The sequence below is a fragment of the Schistocerca serialis genome, chromosome 8 (genome assembly GCF_023864345.2).
Source record: "Schistocerca serialis cubense isolate TAMUIC-IGC-003099 chromosome 8, iqSchSeri2.2, whole genome shotgun sequence".
NCBI classification, from domain to species: Eukaryota; Metazoa; Arthropoda; class Insecta; order Orthoptera; family Acrididae; genus Schistocerca; species Schistocerca serialis.
In genome coordinates this window covers 281,209,399-281,228,540 of record NC_064645.1, presented here as the reverse complement: position 1 = coordinate 281,228,540, position 19,142 = coordinate 281,209,399, and the positions used below count along the sequence as shown (strand labels likewise).

Genomic DNA, 19,142 nt, shown 5'->3' with positions numbered 1-19,142 from the left:
AGATTATCAGAAGATGAATTAATAAATTAATATTTACCTGAAGAATGCTACACAGGGCATGATTGATTGACCTGCAATAAAGCACAGAACACATCACAAATGAGTAGCTATGTGCATGTGCCTGACTCGTAGTGTGAACAAAATTCTTGGTCTTTTTGCAAATGGTCTTTTTCTAATTTTCAGACACTGATCAACAGCTTACAGTTAGAACAAGGAAGGAAGATAAGTGTTTAACAGCCCGTGAACATCAAGGTAATTGGAGATGGAACACAAGCTTGGATTTAGGAAGGAAATTGGTGTTGCCCTTTCAAAGGAATAATCCCTGCATTTGCCTTAAGTTATTTAGGGAAATCACTGGAAACCTAAATCAGTGTGGCCAGATAGGGATTTGAAGAGTCATCCAAATGCAAGTCCAGAGTGCTAACCACTGCACTACCCTGTTAATGCTTAACGTTAGAAGTATCAGAATAGCTGTTCAGATTAGAGCAAGTCAATGTATCGGTTATCTGGTTAAGACAGTTGGCATTCCAAACAGTGCACTCCTTCTGGTTCCACATATAATGTCATTGAATTCCATGACGTGATACTTCTCAATCAACTCACTGATTAGTTCTTCTAATGGCCAAACCTGCCGTTTCCTAGAAAGTTTACAATATTTTTAAAGAGAAACATGCAGTTGATTCTTGCATATTTAACAGACATCCAAACAGTGAATCTTTTGTACCCTAATTTGAGGGCCAACAAATATTCACTCTTTCAATTTCGTTCCCCTGGTCTATGGGAACTTTGTTTTTAGGAACAGATTTGCACTCTCATCACCATCCACTTATTTCACAAATTCTGAATCAAACCTAGTGTGATATGTAATGGAGATGACAAGATTTTGTCAGGTTGATGAACAACAATTGCCTGTCCTGGATTGAATGACTCTCTCTATGGCTAGCTTTCCTTAATATAATGTTTGCTTCTATCTCTGCTATTCCACATGCACAAGATGCAGTACAATTTTGCACAGCGAAAATTTTATAGAAGCAGAATTGCTATCACTTGAAAATCTCCACACATCTGTCATGAATAGCCATCATATACGATACTGCATAACAGATGTGTATTCATACAACTTTTCTTTGTACCAACTGCATGAGCTTTAGGAATGGATGGAAGATTATTTCCATTATGTAGCAAGACTCCTTTCAAGCTGATTTTTGAAGGGTCATTGAACAAATACCAATTTTTGGGTCACACTGTTTTAATTCACCAATGTTGTCAGTGCATTTGAAATCAAATCTTCAGTCACATTTTTGTTGTCAGTTGGAGCTGGTGTGGGCCTGTTCCATGAGGCACAGGATGAACTGCTGATTTTAGAGATGAATATTTAACTGTATGTTTAGACTTCCAACTAATTCCAGATATACTTGTCAAACAGAATCCCTAGGGTCGCACCATACCATGGGAACTGCAAAAGGTATATGAGGGGTTCATTTTTATGTTACACATTTGGCACAAAAGATTTCTGGAGGCCCAAACTTATTCTTGTCTGTTTTATTGTCAAAATAATATTTGTAACTCTTTTAATTTGAAGAGTCAAATTTCCTCTCTGTAACTTTTAAAGTGAGTTTGGCACAAACATAAGAAAAATTGATTTAATCGTCTACACATTTGCAAGACATGTTCCTCCTTTTGAAACACAATGCTTCAGAAAACATACTATTACCTGACCCTACACTTGTCAATTCACAGCTAGAGAACACACTACATTAAACAAAGCTTCTACTCCTGTGGCAAATGAGCAAAACATTTTCTATCCATAACAAATCTTTTTGCTTATCCACTGTTGGAGCAAAGTTTCACTGGGGTGGGAAAGCCATTATGATGAGGGAAAGTTCACTGTTAAATGTTTTTGTCATTCCTGAGATCACAGACAACAATCACCTAAAGCAATTATATCAACTGTTGACACAATTAAATTCTCTCAATCACTGTTTTCAGCGCCCTATGCTAATAAACGTGAAAAAAGTTTTTTTTTAATATTTCTGACTTAATTTTTATTTGGCAGATGCAAATATACATGATAGTTGAAATTATTTATTTAAAATTTTCATTGTCCACTAGTGTAATGCTCCAAACTTCCATTGCTTCATTCTTGGAATAATGATTTTTTGTGTATTGAACATGGTTTCAGCCTTTTGGATGACAACAGTATTACACATAATTAATGGAAGTGCATTTTTATGTCTTGATTAGAACTAATAGTTTGCATTAAGTAAAGCTACTATCCTGACTTCATCTTCTTTATTTTAAATCCTTGGCCACTTCTTCCAACTTTTTATTCTACTTGCTTCTCCTGGCATTTTTTGTAGGTGATTAGGTCATCATCTTTTTTTCTCTCTTCACATTCATACGTCCAACACTTACTTCCATTTCTTTCCCTTATTAATTGTATCCAGTTGATCCAATTGCCTAAAGAACTTACTTTCTGAAGTCACAGCCTAATACACACATACATCATTGATACTTGGGAAAAAATTGAATCAAATATTTTTAAGCCAGGCAGCTAAGCAGAATATTATTAGGACAACATGGAAAAATAATGTTCCTTTTTACTGCAAGAATGGAAATTACAGAATGTAAACAATAAACAAAGATGAGAAAAGGTAACCATCTCTAACTGATTGACATGTCGTATATAGGCACACACACCACCACAGAGATTTAACTTTCAAGTCACTGCTCTTCTTGTAGTAAGAAAACTTTCTCATAACCATTCTAACATTGCTGCATCTTTTGACAGCAACCTGCCTCCTCTACCATACCTCTCAGCCATGCATCTTACCTTCCATCCTGACCTCAGCCCCCCTTCAAACTGCTGTTAGCCAGACTTGATGGAGCTACAGGCGTGTGCATTAGTGAGAGTGAGTGCGTATGTGCATTTGCTCTTGACAAACAGTAGTAGCTCAAAAGCTAGTTATGTGTCAGTAAAATAGTTCAACCACCAAAAGACTGAGTGGTTACCTTTGTTGGATATATCCACAGTTAAAATATCTTTGAAATCAAACCAATGTATTTACTGTATCTCACAGTTTATTGCATTTTCAGGCCTTTTCACATGTTCAGTCTCTTGCAGTAATTTATTTTATAAAAATCATAAAAGAATAACAACATTTGAAGCTCTGTTTTATAAGAAAAGATTAATTACAGCAAATGACAATACAAACACCTGTACAATTTGAAGTGGCAGGAAGATATCTTCACAACAAAGTGTACTGTAACAAGTTTTAGTGTGCCAACTACTTGTAACTTTGAAAAATTAATGACATTAAAAAATCAACCATTTTTATTTTAACTTGCCAAGACATATACAGTAACAAAATACACATTTAAAACAAATGTACAGCATTAGACCATAAATATATAATCTCCATTTATGGAATTAGCTTGAAAGAGTGCAGCTGCTTGAAGATGGCTTTGGTGTTAATGCTGCACTCGTGAAACAATGACCACAGCAGAAGGCACTAGACCTAGAAATGGAATAAAATGATTTTTAGAAACATGTTATCTATGAAAATAGTATGTTAATTTTTGTAGTCACTTAGTAACGGTGCTCACATATTTCAATTAGTAGCTCCCATAATACTATTTGGATCCAATAAAGTGATTTAGAGAGGGAAAACTTCATGTTTTATGGACATTAATAAGAACAGCATGGCCTATTTGTTGACTATAGCATATTAACAACACCCACAAATATATGTGGTTGAAACAATGGAAAGACAAGCACATCCCAACACAGTGTCAAAAATAAGCAAGAGACATATCCTGGCTCTACGTTTAGCCAGTACAGACAAATTCACGTTAATTTCTTTGTACAAATGGATGCACAAGAAGCAGGATTAGAAGAGGGCTGCATCCATAAAAGTTAGGATCCTTCCAATGCAGACCAGCAGATCACTGAACCAAGATGGCAGGCCTCTTACTGTTGTGGTGTTATGGCTAACTTACCAAGATGCTGTGTCGATCCTGGCAGTGAGAATAAATCTGAGACAATGAGACTAAATCTGAGACGAGAAAAGAAAAGAATGAATATGACACACAATTTGCCTCTCGGCTGCCCAGTTCTCAATAGGCACTAACCAGAACACTTCGGGAAAGCACTGTATCAGGATTGGTGTCAGTCAATCTTCTTCTTCTTCTTCTTCTTCTTCTTCTACCACCACCACCACCACTTGGACATTTACATGCTGTCTAGTACTTATCTTCAGGAGAAATATCAGTACTGTCAATAGATAACGTACAAAATTACTAGGAATCAAAAACTGTAACATCTATTTTTGGCAAAAATTTGCATTCTTTTGGGGTAAATGACTAGACACACAAATTTAAAAGTAAGACACACAAAGCCTTTGTTCTTTGAAATTGACTGTTAAAAAAGAAAGTACTGATTGGGAACTTTGTGACTGGAATGTTTGCTTTTGCAAAAACTTTAACTCCTTTTTCTTCTAAAAGGCTCTTCTTTTGGCTGTATTTGAGCTTTCAAAAATGATTGTTCTGTCGAATAGCAGTAGCACTTTCACACCGATGAACTGAATGCATCTCTGATTGTACATGAAATTCATTGAAATTGGACATTTTCTGTTTTCTACTCCATAATGTATTTTGGACTTTCCTGAACATTTTGGTATATAATACATTAAAATCAGACAATTGTGAGACCTTCACATAATATTTTTAATATTGACGTGTGACTGTCAAATTTTGCAGCTACGCATATACTGCCACAGTCGAGCAGTTGTATTTTGGAAACTATACAGTCTAGAAGGCTGTGAATTGCTTTGTTTTGTGCCTACTGCCACGTCTCAGAAGTTGGCATTACGAATGAACAAATCAGTCCTTTGTTTCTGATACTATTTTTCATTGAAAGTAGTATGATTATTGGCTATTTTTGTAGTAAGCAATTGTTCTGCTTCTATTGCTTTTTATACGTAAATAAAATAACTAACCGTAAAAGTAACTTCAAGAAACGCAAATTTGTGGGTAACAGATATGTGAGACCTGCGTTTTCTTCTGAAGTACTTGAAAACATGTGTGGTAGCAGGGAAGGAAACCACAATAATGCTTCTGAAGTGACCAAGCCCCCTTGTGCATGGAAAAGGAAAGTAACTTTAGAAATGGGTAACAGTGATAAAAGTAATGATACTATGGACACCGTCATTATTGATCTGCAAATCATTGCACAAGTTCTTTCTGAAACTGTCTCTTCCTGTCTTTGTGGTGGTGAAGTTAAACTCTATGAGGATATTGGAGCTAGAATTGGTGCTGTGTCTAAATTAATAATTAAATGTCAGAAGTGCAAAAACGAAAAAGCGTTTCATACTTCATCAAAGTGTTCAGGCAATGAATTGTATGAAACTAATGAGAGACTGTTCTATGGCCTTAGGTGCATTGGTTAAGATGCAAGGGCTGGTAATGTTCTCTGCACTGTGTTGAATTTGGCAAAACCACCTTCTAGGTATACAAAATATGTAACAGCAATTGGAGACTCTGTAAATGCTGTGGCTGAAAATTCAATGGTTGCTGCATCAGAAGCTGTTGAACAAAATGAGGGTGACACAGACATCAGCACTGCTGTGGATGGATCCTGACAAAAGCATGGGTTTAGTTCTAAAAATGGTTTTACATCTGCAATAGGTATTGACACTGGAAAAGTTATGGATTTTGAAGTTCACAGTAAGTATTGCCAAGGTTGTACAGTGAACCAGGAGAACAGATTACTTCATAAGCAGCAGTGTATAAAAATTATGATGGCACAAGTTGAAGAATGGAGGTAACAGGAGAGTACATATTCCAGCGTTCGCAGGAGGAGAGGTGTGTCAGATATGTGAATTACTTAGGTGATGGAGACAGCAAGGCTTTCATTGCAGTACAAAACAGTAAGCCATATGATGTTCCTATACAAAAACTTGAGTGTGTAGGACATGTCACGAAAAGGATGGGAACACGTCTGCGTAACCTGAAAACCAAGCTGGGTAACACAAAACTGTCTGATGGCAAGACAGTAAAACGTGCTGGAAGACAAACGGACAAAATAATTGATGAATTACAGGAATATTATGGGAAGGCCATTTGAGATAACTGTGACAATTTAGAAAAGTTGAAAAGAGCTGTGTGGAGCACTTTCTTTCATCGAATATCAACTGATGAAAAGCCATGTCATGCTTTGTGTCCACCTCCACCAAACACTTGGTGTAAATATACCTCCACCAAACACTTGGTGTAAATATAGGCAAGCTGAATTTTCTGGCACCATGCATGAATTTACGCATAAACATTCTCTTCCTTTGGCAGTAATGGAGGAAATCAAACCTATTCACAGAGATTTGGCAAATTCTGAGCTACTAAAGAAATATTTACATGGGAAGACCCAGAATGTGAATGAGTCCTTCAAAAACGGTGTGTGGTGTCGTGTGCCTAAAAATGTATTTGTTGGCCTTATGACTCTAAAGTTAGCAGTGTCTGATGCTGTAATAATTTTTGGTGGGAACTATGAAAGAATTAAGCTCTGGAGAAGTTAGGGGGGTAAGATTTGGACAGAACACATCTAAAGTACTGCGGGAACAGGATGAGCTTTGTGTACGTGAAGCAGAGTTAGCTGCTCAGCAAATGACAAAACAAGCAAGAAAGAAAAGGAGGCGGCAAGCACTGGGCTGTTGTGACACTGAAGAAGATGCAGAAATGTAAGTCTGTAGAAGAATTTGTAATAAAAAAAGTTTAAAACCTCAATATCTCTTAACTACATTTTTGCAATAAAAGACCCTTTTTCTAAAAAGTACTGATGGTAGAGACATGAAATTTTCACAGCATGCCAAGTGTGAGGTTCAACACTCATGGAACTAGAATAATTAAAATATCCTGAGTTGTTTTGTTTTATGTTCATTTATTTACAAAATTATCAAAAAAGTGTGTGTCTGAGAAAAAAAAGGGATAACATATCCCACAATACAATTTAAGTAATAATTCTAGTTCAGTGTATCTAGAAAGGTGCATTCAATAATTGTGGAAAATTGTAAGTTGGTGTCTTAAAAAGTTTCCAAGATACTGGGTCACAAAATTCGATAATTTAACATTGGCAGCATAGCACATACAATGTCCCCTTATAGTGTTTCTGGACATTACTTGTCTTTTGCTGCTGAATTTGATGACTACAAAATCTACAGACTATTACTTTCAACCTTTCATGGGCATTCATAGCCATCTGACTCATGTCTGACAATGCCACAGATAGAACTGACAAGTCAGTTAACATAGAAGTAGAACCAAATGTATGTTAACTTTACAGATATGTGTGTGTGTGTGTGTGTGTGTGTGTGTGTGTGTGTGTGTGTGTGTGTGTGTGTGTGTGTGTGTGAGGGGGAGGGGGGACCGGAGTTTTCCTGGATTTTCCGGTTAAAAACACCTTTTGCCAAAAATTCACTTTTCCCTGGGGGAAAGTAAATTTTTTCTGTGTTTAGTGACAAACTTTTCAATCCTTTGAATAGTGAAGATTTTATATACAGCAAAGAACTTCCCGACACTTTCGGAAATGAAACCCAGCAAGAAACAACACGTTTTGTAAAGATCATTGATGTACGACAAAATTTACAGTGCATATTTTCGTATTACGAAAGTACACACACATTCCACCAAATACAGCATGATAGCTTCTGAAGCACAGAAATCTAGATTGCAACACGATTTTGTCACACAATTACAGCTCATGTCACACAATCTCACCAGCCAATGACTGCAGATATTGAGCAATAGGACATGTGATGAAGTCAGCCAATAGCAACACCATTGGTAAGTAGCGCAAACACACAAATAAGAAACGTTAATATGCATACAAATTAGCTACAAGCAGAGCAGTTAAATAGCAGCAGTGGAATATTTCTGACAAGCATGATTATGAATTTCACTGCTGTGCACCAAACATTTCAAGGCTACCTGGCTGAATACATGTTCCGTCAACTTTTGCATAAAAATGTGTTATGTGTGAAACTGCTCAAGAACTCATTTCGCAGTTTTTTTGAAGAATAATTATATTTTTGCCAATGTTTCTGCATAATTTGTAAACCATGATAGTATTAAAAGAAATGTGACAAACTAACCTTCAAATTTGGTCTTTTTAGCATTTTTTACCCTTTGAGACATGAAACACAAGTGTGCCAGTAAAATTTTAAGTAATGGCATAATTGGCTGGTCTTTTGGAACCCAAAATCTTTGTAAGCACCTGTCTCTCAGTGTTAAATTTTGAATGAGAGTCTAACGGTCTGCGATTTAAGAAAGGCATCACAAATTCATCTTGCCTAAAACGAAAGTTACTTTGAAAGGAATACTTCTCAAACCACCACTTGCAATATTTTCCCACCACTTGTTTGAAGTGTAAACAATTGTGACACCATCCTCATCGAAACTAGGTCCACGAGAAAGACGCATTGAAAGCAATTTATTATTACGAAGTATTGCTTAGTCTGTGACACATTTTGCTGATGCCAGACGCTTGTGTATGCACTGCGTTTTGTGGGTGTAAATAGTGCATTTTCTTTGCAACTGAAGTTTTATTTCGGTGTTATTCTCTCGTTTATGTTTTATTGCTGCAGTATTATTCCGTAGTAGTGGGCTAAATTAAAGGTCTTTGTAACAGAATACCAGTCCTTACCTATCAAAATTACAAAAATTTAACTGGGAACTAAAACAGTGAAAAATCCCCCTGAATTCTAAAAAATTCCCGCATTTTTCCTGGATGAAAAAATTCCATGTTTTTCCTGGATTTCCTGGTTGGCTCTGGCTCTGAGCACTATGGGACTCAACTGCTGTGGTCATCAGTCCCCTAGAACTTAGAACTACTTAAACCTAACTAACCTAAGGACATCACACACATCCATGCCCGAGGCAGGATTCGAACCTGCGACTGTAGCAGTCGCAAGTTACAGATTTTGTATTCCAAACGCTACAGCACAGAGTGCAGCTGTAGTGGCAGATGGCCGTGAGCATAAGCAAACTAAAATTTTGACATCCAGAAGGAAGACGAGCAGTGTGGGGAAACAAGCTGCTCCTCTCTTTCACAGGGCATCAGCCCACAGCAAAAATGACACACATTGTCACAGGAATCGCCGATCTCTTCTGATGATGTAAGGGTCGTAATCGAAATCCATGATGGACCACGGTTAGTCACTTCACTTATTTAAAACAAGACAAGGAAACAACGAGCAATGCACAATAGAAAACACTCTGGAATCGTTACTGTGTAACTGGTTTTTGAGGTAAGCAGACTATTGTTAACAATGTAGTTCACGCCCGACCTCTAGTGGTATTGGGTCTATCACAGTTCAAAACATTCGCCACCTAATTTGCAACATTAAAATTTCCTGCATTATACTGTCTTTTGAGCTTTAGCTACTGAACAAATGTACGCATTTCTAAGTTATAAAATGCTAGGTCCCATGGCTGAGTAATGTGTCGGATTACGCAGCGTCTATCTTAAATAGACCATACAACTGCCCACAATAGATATGGCACCAGATCACTGAATGCACTGATATGTCATTGCATTCGTAAGCTTTTTATTTTGCAAACAGATCCTTACACACAATATCTTTCCAAAATGGACTTCGCCAGATGATAGAAATACCAGTAACTGATAATTGATTACATTTCAATATTTATATGCAGAAAACAAAGCTACTGCAAACTATCTCTAATAAAATAGTTCGCCTTGATACAATTCACCATTTCGTAATGAACTGTATCAAGGTGAACTATTTTATCGGGGAGTGTATTAGGTAATTTCACAGTTTCACATTGTGAGGCAGAAATCGCATCCATTTCGCATTTATTGCAAAATGAAATTTTTTCCATTCTCTAGAAATCACACACATTATCCTATCTTTTGAAACTAATAGTTCCTTCTTCGGGGAGCGGAAAGGGATAGATTGGAGAAGGTTAAAAAAGATGAGTCCCTCCTGTCCTGAATTCTGAGTGACCTGTCCTTCCTTTTCAATGGCCAATTAATCCCTCCCTCCTCCTTGAAGAAGTAACTATTAGTTCTAAAAGCCAGAATAATATATATGTGTGTGTGTGTGTGTGTGTGTGTGTGTGTGTGTGTATTGGCAGCACTGACATTATAGTTTTCTTGAGACAATTTTCCCTTTGATACAATGTGGCCTTTTCAACTCTACACATTAGGCTTACCATCATCAGATACCATTGCAAAAAGGAAAACTGAATCACAAATAAGTACAAATTGTGGAAACAAAACTACTACTTTTATTCCTTCTTTCTGGAAGTGGCAATGAGAAAGTGCACAGATACAAATTAATTTCAGGTGGCTTCTGTTAAACGTGTGATCACAAGTTATTCCACAGCAGATGGCTGACTTGTCAGGGTGTATGCATTATTGTTCTCTTGTAAATGAACTAACAGGTACAACCACAATGAAGTTAGGAGCAATTATTATATGTTCACATTTGTCTGGGCCTATTAAGGAAATTGGGACTTTAATGACAGATTTCCCACATCTGATGTGCATTATTTTTATCATTGTGCTGCTTCCATGACAGTTTCTTTGCTTCCATCACAGTTTCTTGTTTCATTTTCAGACGGTGTCCATACTCACGAATGTATATGAATAGAAACGTAACAAGCTGGAGTCATCAACCTGCCCATGAAACTCCTTATTTGACAATAACATTATTGATGTATGTAAATATTTTCTTTTTTTTATGCAAATTACAATTCAAACATTTCAAGTCACTGCAAATTCAATACGAAGCAAGTTAAGGAAACCAATTTTGAACATGACATGATCAAAGCAATTAATTTCAGTGACACTACATCGTCATGGAGTGACAATAATTATGTGCCACCAAGTCTTAACACTGAAACATTCTATTTTGATAGCTTCAGATTGCTATTTTGATAGTTTCAATTTGTGAAATTGCAGACTGTTATCATGTAAAAAAAATTTAGTACCCAAAAGCAGTTTTGTTCTCTCACTATTTCCCATAAGTCAAACTTACGTTATAATGTAATCAGAATGAGAATGTTGAATCACTGCTTCACACTACTGAGAGCTACTGCTATTTTCATTAAGTTTTCTCACACATACACAATTAAAAAAAAAAAAAAAAAAAAAAAAAAGTGTTACACCTCTAGTAACATTTTGGTAAAGAAAATCTTCAGCATCTCAATTTCTCTCATGCGATTTTTGAGAGTGCCATTAGTGAAGTTGTGTTTCTCTTGCATGTTACAAAAATGGAAAAGTGGAATTTAGAGCAACACTACGCCATCAAATTGTATGATAAACTTAGGGAATCTGTGAGTTATACCTTTGAAAAGTTGAAACAGGCGTATGGGGAACAATCTTCATCAAGAGTAGAAGTTTTTTGCTGGCACAAATAATTTTTGGAAGGCCGAGAGCAAATTGAAGATGAGCTTCACTCAGGGAGACCTTCAACTCCAGAAACCGATGAAAATGTTGAACATGTGCGTGCTCTTGTGAGATTGTTCCTCCAGGACAGACTGACAATCAAGTGTTTTACAAAGATGTTCTTAAAAGGCTCAGATAAGCGGTGAATCGAATGAGACCAGACACTGCAGATAAGTGGATGCTGCAACATGACAATGCCCACGCCACAAGGCTACTCCTGTCACAGAATTTTTGTCCTCTAAAGACACCCTTGTTGGTCCACAGACCCCCCACCCCCTCTCTCTACCTATTTACCTCAACTGAGTCCTTGTGACATTTTTATTTTCCCGAAATTGAAAAATGTCAAAAGGGCATAATTTTGGGACTCTGACGAATATTCAAAAGAATATAACCAACATATTAAAGGCCCTAATAATTGAAGCCTTTCAGTGTTAGTAGCAAGAATGGACATGATGACTCCACTGGCATATAGCTTCTGAAGAGAATTACTTTGAAGGGAACAAAGTTATTGTTTGAAAACAATAAAAACTTTAGTAGATAAAAGTCAGACTCACTACTTTTCTCTTACACTTTGTACAGGATAGAATAGGACAAACAAGAGCTACATTTCCTCAGCATTGAGGCCCAACTGGATAGCCAATTTAAACATCGCACTATCAATCAATTAACAAGCATACAATTTAGGCTATAGATCTTAATGGATGAGTTCCGAAACATATACCACACTTATTCTCTGTAATAATAAAAATAAACTTAATACTTTACCAAGAGCTTCCAACGATTTATTGTAGTCATCATCTGTAAATATTTTCTTAGGAAAATTTGTCATTAGAGAGAATGGTCCAGCTCCATCTGTCCTGTTTAACTCAACATACAATCTAACTGCTGCCAACTGTTCTTTTGCTCCAAATGTTTGTGTGAGGGCTTGTCCATTTGTTAATCTTATCTGAAACATAAATAAAATAAACAATTTATTTTCAAAATCTACTGAATATGAAATTCAAGTACTCAAAAAGGAATTCTCTTCTGTCTGCCAACGTCAAGTTTGGTTGTCAACTGCCAGACCCAGACAGGCTAGTCTAAAAGGTGAAAACACAATGGGAAAGGTAATAGAAAATGTACATGTGGTAGCAGAAAAGAAAACTGAGGATCAAAGGATGTGAAGTGTACTAACAAATCCAGAATATTCGTTAGGGGGTACACACGGAAGCAGTTATCAGCATCTGTACTGGCTCAAAACATTTGTGAAAAGTGGGTCCTGGTAACATTTCATATATAATTTAGACAACTTCTTTCAGAACAGTAAACATTTTTGACATGAGTAAATTGTTTTAGAAGTTGATTCCGCTAAACATAATACATGTATCCATGTAAAAGAATATATGGAACCAATACCTACAATGTTTGAAATGATCTCGATGATAAGGCCTGGAGAATGTAGTGACCTATATAAACACCTAATTATTTCAAGTAACAAATCCTCTGAATGTTTTGTTTTAGGGTGCAAAAACAACTAGGGTCATACACGCCCATGTCAAAACTATAAGAGTCAAAATCGACTACATGCCAATCCCAATCGACATAAGACAAGATGGCTTTGCAGGGATGTGCAAAAAGGTATATAAAATACCCCATAGAGACATGGAGATCCAAAAAACTAAATGGCCTTTGCCATCTTGCTACGATGGATAAAAAGTTAAATGCGGTTAACAGCCTACGAGTCATTTGCTAAAACGGCCGATTACTCAGATAAATGGAAATGTCGTGTGGCTAGGGCCTCCCGTCGGGTAGACCATTCGCCTGGAGCAGGTCTTTCGATTTGACGCCACTTCGGCGACCTGCGTGTCGATGGGGACGAAATGATGATGATTAGGACACACAAGCACGAATGTAAACAGTTAAAAAATGGGCATTCTGTCAGGAAATGGTGGACAGTTAAAACTTGGGCACAACGGGCACAAAGTGGTGGGGGAGTGCCACTTAACAAATGGTGATAGCTAAAAAGGCTGTGCCCAATATGCAACCTAGTTAAAATGACCTCCTTGCGGCAAGAGGGCCGAGAGGAGTTTGTCCAAGTCGCCAGGAGAGGCTTAATAACCTGGAGCTTATTCCCATGAAGGGAGGACCAGTGGCAATGCCAAAATGACACCACCTCCTATCAGATGGCAAAATAGAGGTCATCAGAAGGAAGATAAAAACTAGTGAGCTGAGGTATAAGGACTGCAGCCTTAGCAGCAGCCTCGTTTTCTGTCAGACTGACATGACCAGGAACTCACATAAACATCCCGGTGGCTCCATTAAGAGGGAGCAAGTGACAGCTTTCCTTGACCCGTTGCACTAAGGGATAAGCGGTGTACAGCACACAGAGGCTTCGAAGGGCGCTCAGGGTGTCTGAGCAGAGGACACAATTGAAGAGCCTGTGGCATCAGACTACTCTGTGGCCTGATACAGGGTGAAGAGTTCTGCTGTAAATACTGAGCAGTGTGCTGTAAACTGATACCGAAAAACGTTGGCACCAATGACGAAGGCACACCCGACACCATGGTCAGTCCGAAAGACATCATTGTACACAAAGATACTATCACGAAGTTCCATGCAAAGGTCGTGAAACTGAAGGGGATAGAGAGCGGCTGGAGTAGTGTCCTTAAGAAGGAAATGAAGGCCAAGGAGAACACGGGCTGCCCTTGCAGGTTGCGTCAAGTTAAGCTGTCAGAACGAGAGCTGAAAGTAAACTCCAGAAGATAACAAAGAAGAGGGGCACTCCCTATACTGGCAATCAAAGTAGTCATAGAAGGAGGAGGCATACGATGGGTGGCCACGCATGGCAGACAAACGGCATGCATACCTGCTGAGGAGAAATACACAGCAGTAGGGAAGTGGTAGTTCAGCAGCTTCTGCATATAGACTCTCAACCGGGCTAGTGTAAAAGGTGCCAGTGGCCAAATGGACGCCATGATGGTGGATAGTTCTGAGACAACGTAAGAGGGACAGACATGAAGATACATAAACAAAGCACTCAAATCTGGTTTCGAATGGACAAGGGACCGGTACAAATGGAGGAGGGTGGTTCGATCTGTGCCCCAGGAAGTACCACTGAGCACACGTAGGACACTGAGAGACCGTGTACAGCGGACCAAGAAACTTTCCAACTGATTATGAGGCTGAGGAACTTCGGAAAACCAAAAGCCAATGTTGATGTTCCATGAATAAAGACAATTGAGACATTGCTGAAGATGCTGCTCAATGTAACAACTCTGTGGAGAACTGCAACAGATGGCAAAATCGTCAACGAAAAGGGAGCTGGAGATGCCCGGCGGGAGAGAGGCCATTACAGGGTTAATGGTGACAGCAAGGAGGGCAATGCTCAGGACAGAACCCTGAGGCACACCGTTTTCCTGGATAAAGGTGTCCAACAAAGCAGAATCCACACGTACCTTGAAAACTCAGTCTTTTAAAAATTTCCCGAGGTAACGGGGCAGGTGGCCAAGAAAGCCCCATGTGCAAAAGTACACAGAATACCAGACCTCCAGCAGGTGTCTTAGGCTTTCTTCAAATTGAAAACTGTGGGCACAGCCTGGGATTTCCACAGAAAACCATTCATGACATGGGTGGAGAATGTGACACGATGGTCAACTGCCGAACGGTGCGCTCGAAGTCCACAATGCGCAGTGGTTAGTAAATTGTGAGACTCGAGACACGATGCCAGCCGGGCATGAATCGTATGTTCCATCACCTTGCAAACACAGCTGGTGAGAGAGATGGGGCGGTAGCTAGAAGGAAGGTGTTTGCCCTTACCGTGCTTAGGTATGGATGCGACAGTGGCTTCATGCCAGCATCTGGGAAACATGCCCTCTGCCCACATGCGGTTGTACATATTAAGCAGAAAGTGCTTGCTTGCATCATGAGAAAGGTGTTGTAACATCTGAATGTGAACAGTGTCTGGCCCTGGGGCGGAGGATCAGAATGAAGTGAAAGAATGAGCTATCTCCCTCACAGTGAAGGCAGCATTGTAGCACTCACGATTCTGAGAAGAGAAGGGTATTGCCTGAGCCTCCTCTACTCGTTTCTGATGGAGGAAGGCAGGGTGATGGTGTGAAAAGATCGAAATTTCCGCAAAATGGCGGCCCAAGGTGTTGGAGATAGCAATAGGGTCCACAATGACACTGTCTGCTACTGTCAGGCCAGAAATTGGGGAATAGATCTTGGTCCCAGAGAGCTGCTGGACGTTGGCCCACATGACAGAGGAGGGGGTGGAACTGTTAAAAGAACTAGTGAACAAAATCCAGCTAGTTTTTTTGCTATCCCAAAGAATGCACTGACACTGTGCACGGATTTATTTGTAATGAATGCAGTTTGCTATCACAGGATGACGGTTAAAAAAGCGGACAGCACGTCACTGCACGTGAATTGCGTCGTGGCATGCCTCATTCCACCAAGGAACTGGGACACGGCATGGTAAAGAGGAGGTGCAAGGAATGGAACATTCTGGGTTCTGGGAGTACCTCGGAGGGGATGGTACATATTAAAGTCACCGAATAGCACAAATGTGTGAGGTAGCTGCCCAATAAGCTGGAGGAAGTCTGCCCAAGTGACATCAAATGATGGAGGGATATAAATGGTACAAATGGAAAAGGTCAAGTGAGGAAGGAAAAGGCGAACTGCAACAGCTTGAAGATGGGTAGTCAGGGAGATGGGTTGACTATGAACGTCATCCCGTATGAGCAGCATGACTCCCCCACGAGAAGAATGCTGACCTCGGGGGAATGTCAAAATGGACCAGAAAGAAATGCGAAAGCTCAAAGTGTCATGGGGACGCAATTTTCTTTCATGAAGGCAGAGTACAAGTGGACGCTGGGATTCTAAAATCAACCGTAAATCCTCTTTGTGGGATCGATGGCCACAAATGTTCCATTGGAGGAGAGTCATGAGGAGGAAAAAAGAAGGGGTGTCACCTCGGTGGCTGCTGAGAGCCAGCCTGTGAAGACACTACTACAGGGCGCAGAGGCACGAGGATCGTGCCCCCTGAGGTCCACAGAAGTGTCGGCTTCTTTGTGCAGTCTGCATGTGGAGCCCAATGCAGAAAAACGGTTGGAAGTGTGCACCTGTGACATGGAGGCCGGACAGGTGAAGGTAATTCATAGCAACGCCGCTGAAGGAGATTAGAAGACTGTTTGCCTTTGTTGGACTTCTTTAAGCCTTTCTGGTTAGCACAGCAAGAATCAGGTGTTGCTTGGCTGGGGGGACATAGGAAGTCTCGATGGGAGTATTCCTTCTGTCCTTTCCGGCCTGCCTGTTGTGCATCTGGTGACTTTGGCCATGCGAGAGTCTGATGGCCTTTTGCACAGCTGGACGAGGGGACAGCGACACTACCATGACACTGGGAAATTTCCCAACCTGAGAGGTGAATCTGACATTGCATGTCTGTGTGGCCATGTCCTTCATGGAGCGAGATGTAGCAAGAACAGTATTGTAAGTGCCAGACAGTAGAAAGCAGGGTTTGTGACTAGAAAATAACTTGTGAGCAACTGGATAAGGAACTTTTTCCTTTACCCGGATCTCCTGGACAGCCCACTCATCGAGATACACAGGACAATCTCGAGAAGAGGCAGCATGATCATCATTGCAGTTGATACAGCTGGGAACAGGAGGAGGTGGAGAACTGCCCTCGTGCGCATGCCTACCACAGGTCACTCATTTGGCCAGCTGTCGGTAAGACGTGGTTGAAACAATGACACTAGTAGCAGCCCATCAGGTTCAGAATGTACTGTCAGACTGTGATAACTGCATAGCCTGCTTTGATCTTGAACGGAAGCACCACTCTATCAAAAGTGAGAAAAAGAGTGTGTGTGGGCACTAACGATGCATCTACATTTATCGCCCAATGGACGGCAATGATACAATGATCAGAGAGGTACGTTTGGATTTCTGCCTCAGTCAAACCATTGAGCAGTCTACAGTACATATGGCAGGAGAAGAGCTCTGACTGTTGATGTGGCCTTGGCGCTCGTGCTTCATACATCCACGATGGCCAGTCAGATTGTCAGCTTTTGTTTACCTTACTGTGGCAACACCTCAGTGTTGCCGTAGTGCTGGGTGACCGCTGCTGGCTTGCTGCCCGTCTGTGTCGAATACGCACCTGCGCTACCAGTTGTCAAGAGCTCTTCTCTCGACGTACGAAGTATTGTGTAAATAACACCACAGGAAGAATTCAGAGTTCTATAGGCCACAACACGAACAGGGTAGCTGTGGAGAAGTGAAGCGGGAAGCGTTGTACCTGAGAATCAGAAGTAGTCTGCAAAAGCAAAGTGCCATCACATAATGAGAGCAGGATTTCAAAGTGCCAGCAATTGCATCAACACCTTTCTGATTGAGAAACGGATTTACCATTGCAGAGGACTGATTGTCTTCAGTACATGGAACCATGAGGAACGAGGGTGCAGCTGGGAGGGTTTTTGAATCAGGAGTTTTATTCCGTTTACATCTGCTAGACGTGGACTGCGAAGATGATGATTGGGTCATTGTGAGAAAATGCCCCACGATTGCCAGTGTCTCAGATGGCGTGCTCTTTTCAACTGGGGGCCTCCTTCACAAAGGGCTGCACCCTCCTTAGGTGATTGTTCACACCTCAAGTCACACCTCCCAAACACCTGGCAGCGGGCTCTATCGGCAATTTGGGAAGGTAGCAGCTCAGGCAATCACCCCTCCCCTGGCCTGGTCTGCACCAGGGGGTACGTGCAAACCCTACCTGTTGGCTTGGAGCTGGGAATTACGCATTATCCAGTCACCTGTTAGGTGTCAGACACGTGGGCTGCCCTTCATGAGTGCACAGGGATGAAGAAGAAAAGGAGGAGCCTCCAACGCTGAAGCAAAGGAAGGACAGGAGAAGGTGAATGAAGAAAGGAAAAGGGAACGAAAAACAATGGTGAGACTGTTCTTATGTCAGCTACAGACAATGCGGAACATTCCCGAAAACACACCAGACATGTTCCCCAAGGAACAGGAAAAAGGATAACAAGAGAACAGACATGCAGCATGGAAGGGGAAAGGTGCTGCAAAGACTGGGTCCCATGGTAGCCAAGCACGAACCCGCCAGAGAGTGGCAAGTCTCCTGGGGGGACCTCTGAATGTGCTAGTCATTATGTGATGTAATATCTTTCAAAGGCTTCTATAATCATATTGGTAGGTATATAGTCATTTTTGCTGAGCTTTATCCACATATATTACTAAAAGACCCTGCTCTGTTTTTCTGTCTGTATGTGAAGGCTAATTTGAGGAACAACTGTAGGTATTTTAATATGGTTTTTGCTAATACAGAGGCTGATTAATGAGGAAGGATCATGTAACTTAATACTGGAGTGACAGACAAGTCATCCTGCCTTATATACTTAGTGCTACCAATGTGAAGCTGGGGCTGGTTACTAGTTGATTCTAAATTTATTCGGGATGAGGTCATAAGAAAGTGGTTAACACCAGCTTTTTCTAGTGAGTGAGCTGTTCCGTAACACGAGAGTCGTACTGACACTGTAAATTTGCATCCTCTGTTAGCAGACAATAACTTATTAATTCAAATGACAAAAAGAAAGGGCAAGAGGATAGACCCCTTAAGGAAAGGAAGGACCATCTTGATCAGAACAAGAATGAAGCAGGAAATCGGCTGTGACCCATTAAAGCAAACCATTCT

General features: G+C 40.2%; 1 protein-coding gene across 1 annotated transcript in view; it reads right to left on the bottom strand.

The window, feature by feature from the left end:
* Nucleotides 1-3,311: 3,311 nt before the first annotated feature.
* LOC126416685 (UBX domain-containing protein 1-like) overlaps nt 3,312-19,142 on the bottom strand; it is a 61,787-nt gene continuing 45,956 nt past the window's right edge. The window contains exons 6-7 of the mRNA XM_050084489.1: nt 12,227-12,407; nt 3,312-3,518 (exon numbers count right to left, since the gene is read on the bottom strand). Coding sequence (XP_049940446.1) covers nt 3,472-3,518; nt 12,227-12,407 — 228 coding nt within the window. The 3' untranslated portion in view covers nt 3,312-3,471. The remainder of the gene's footprint in view (nt 3,519-12,226; nt 12,408-19,142) is intronic.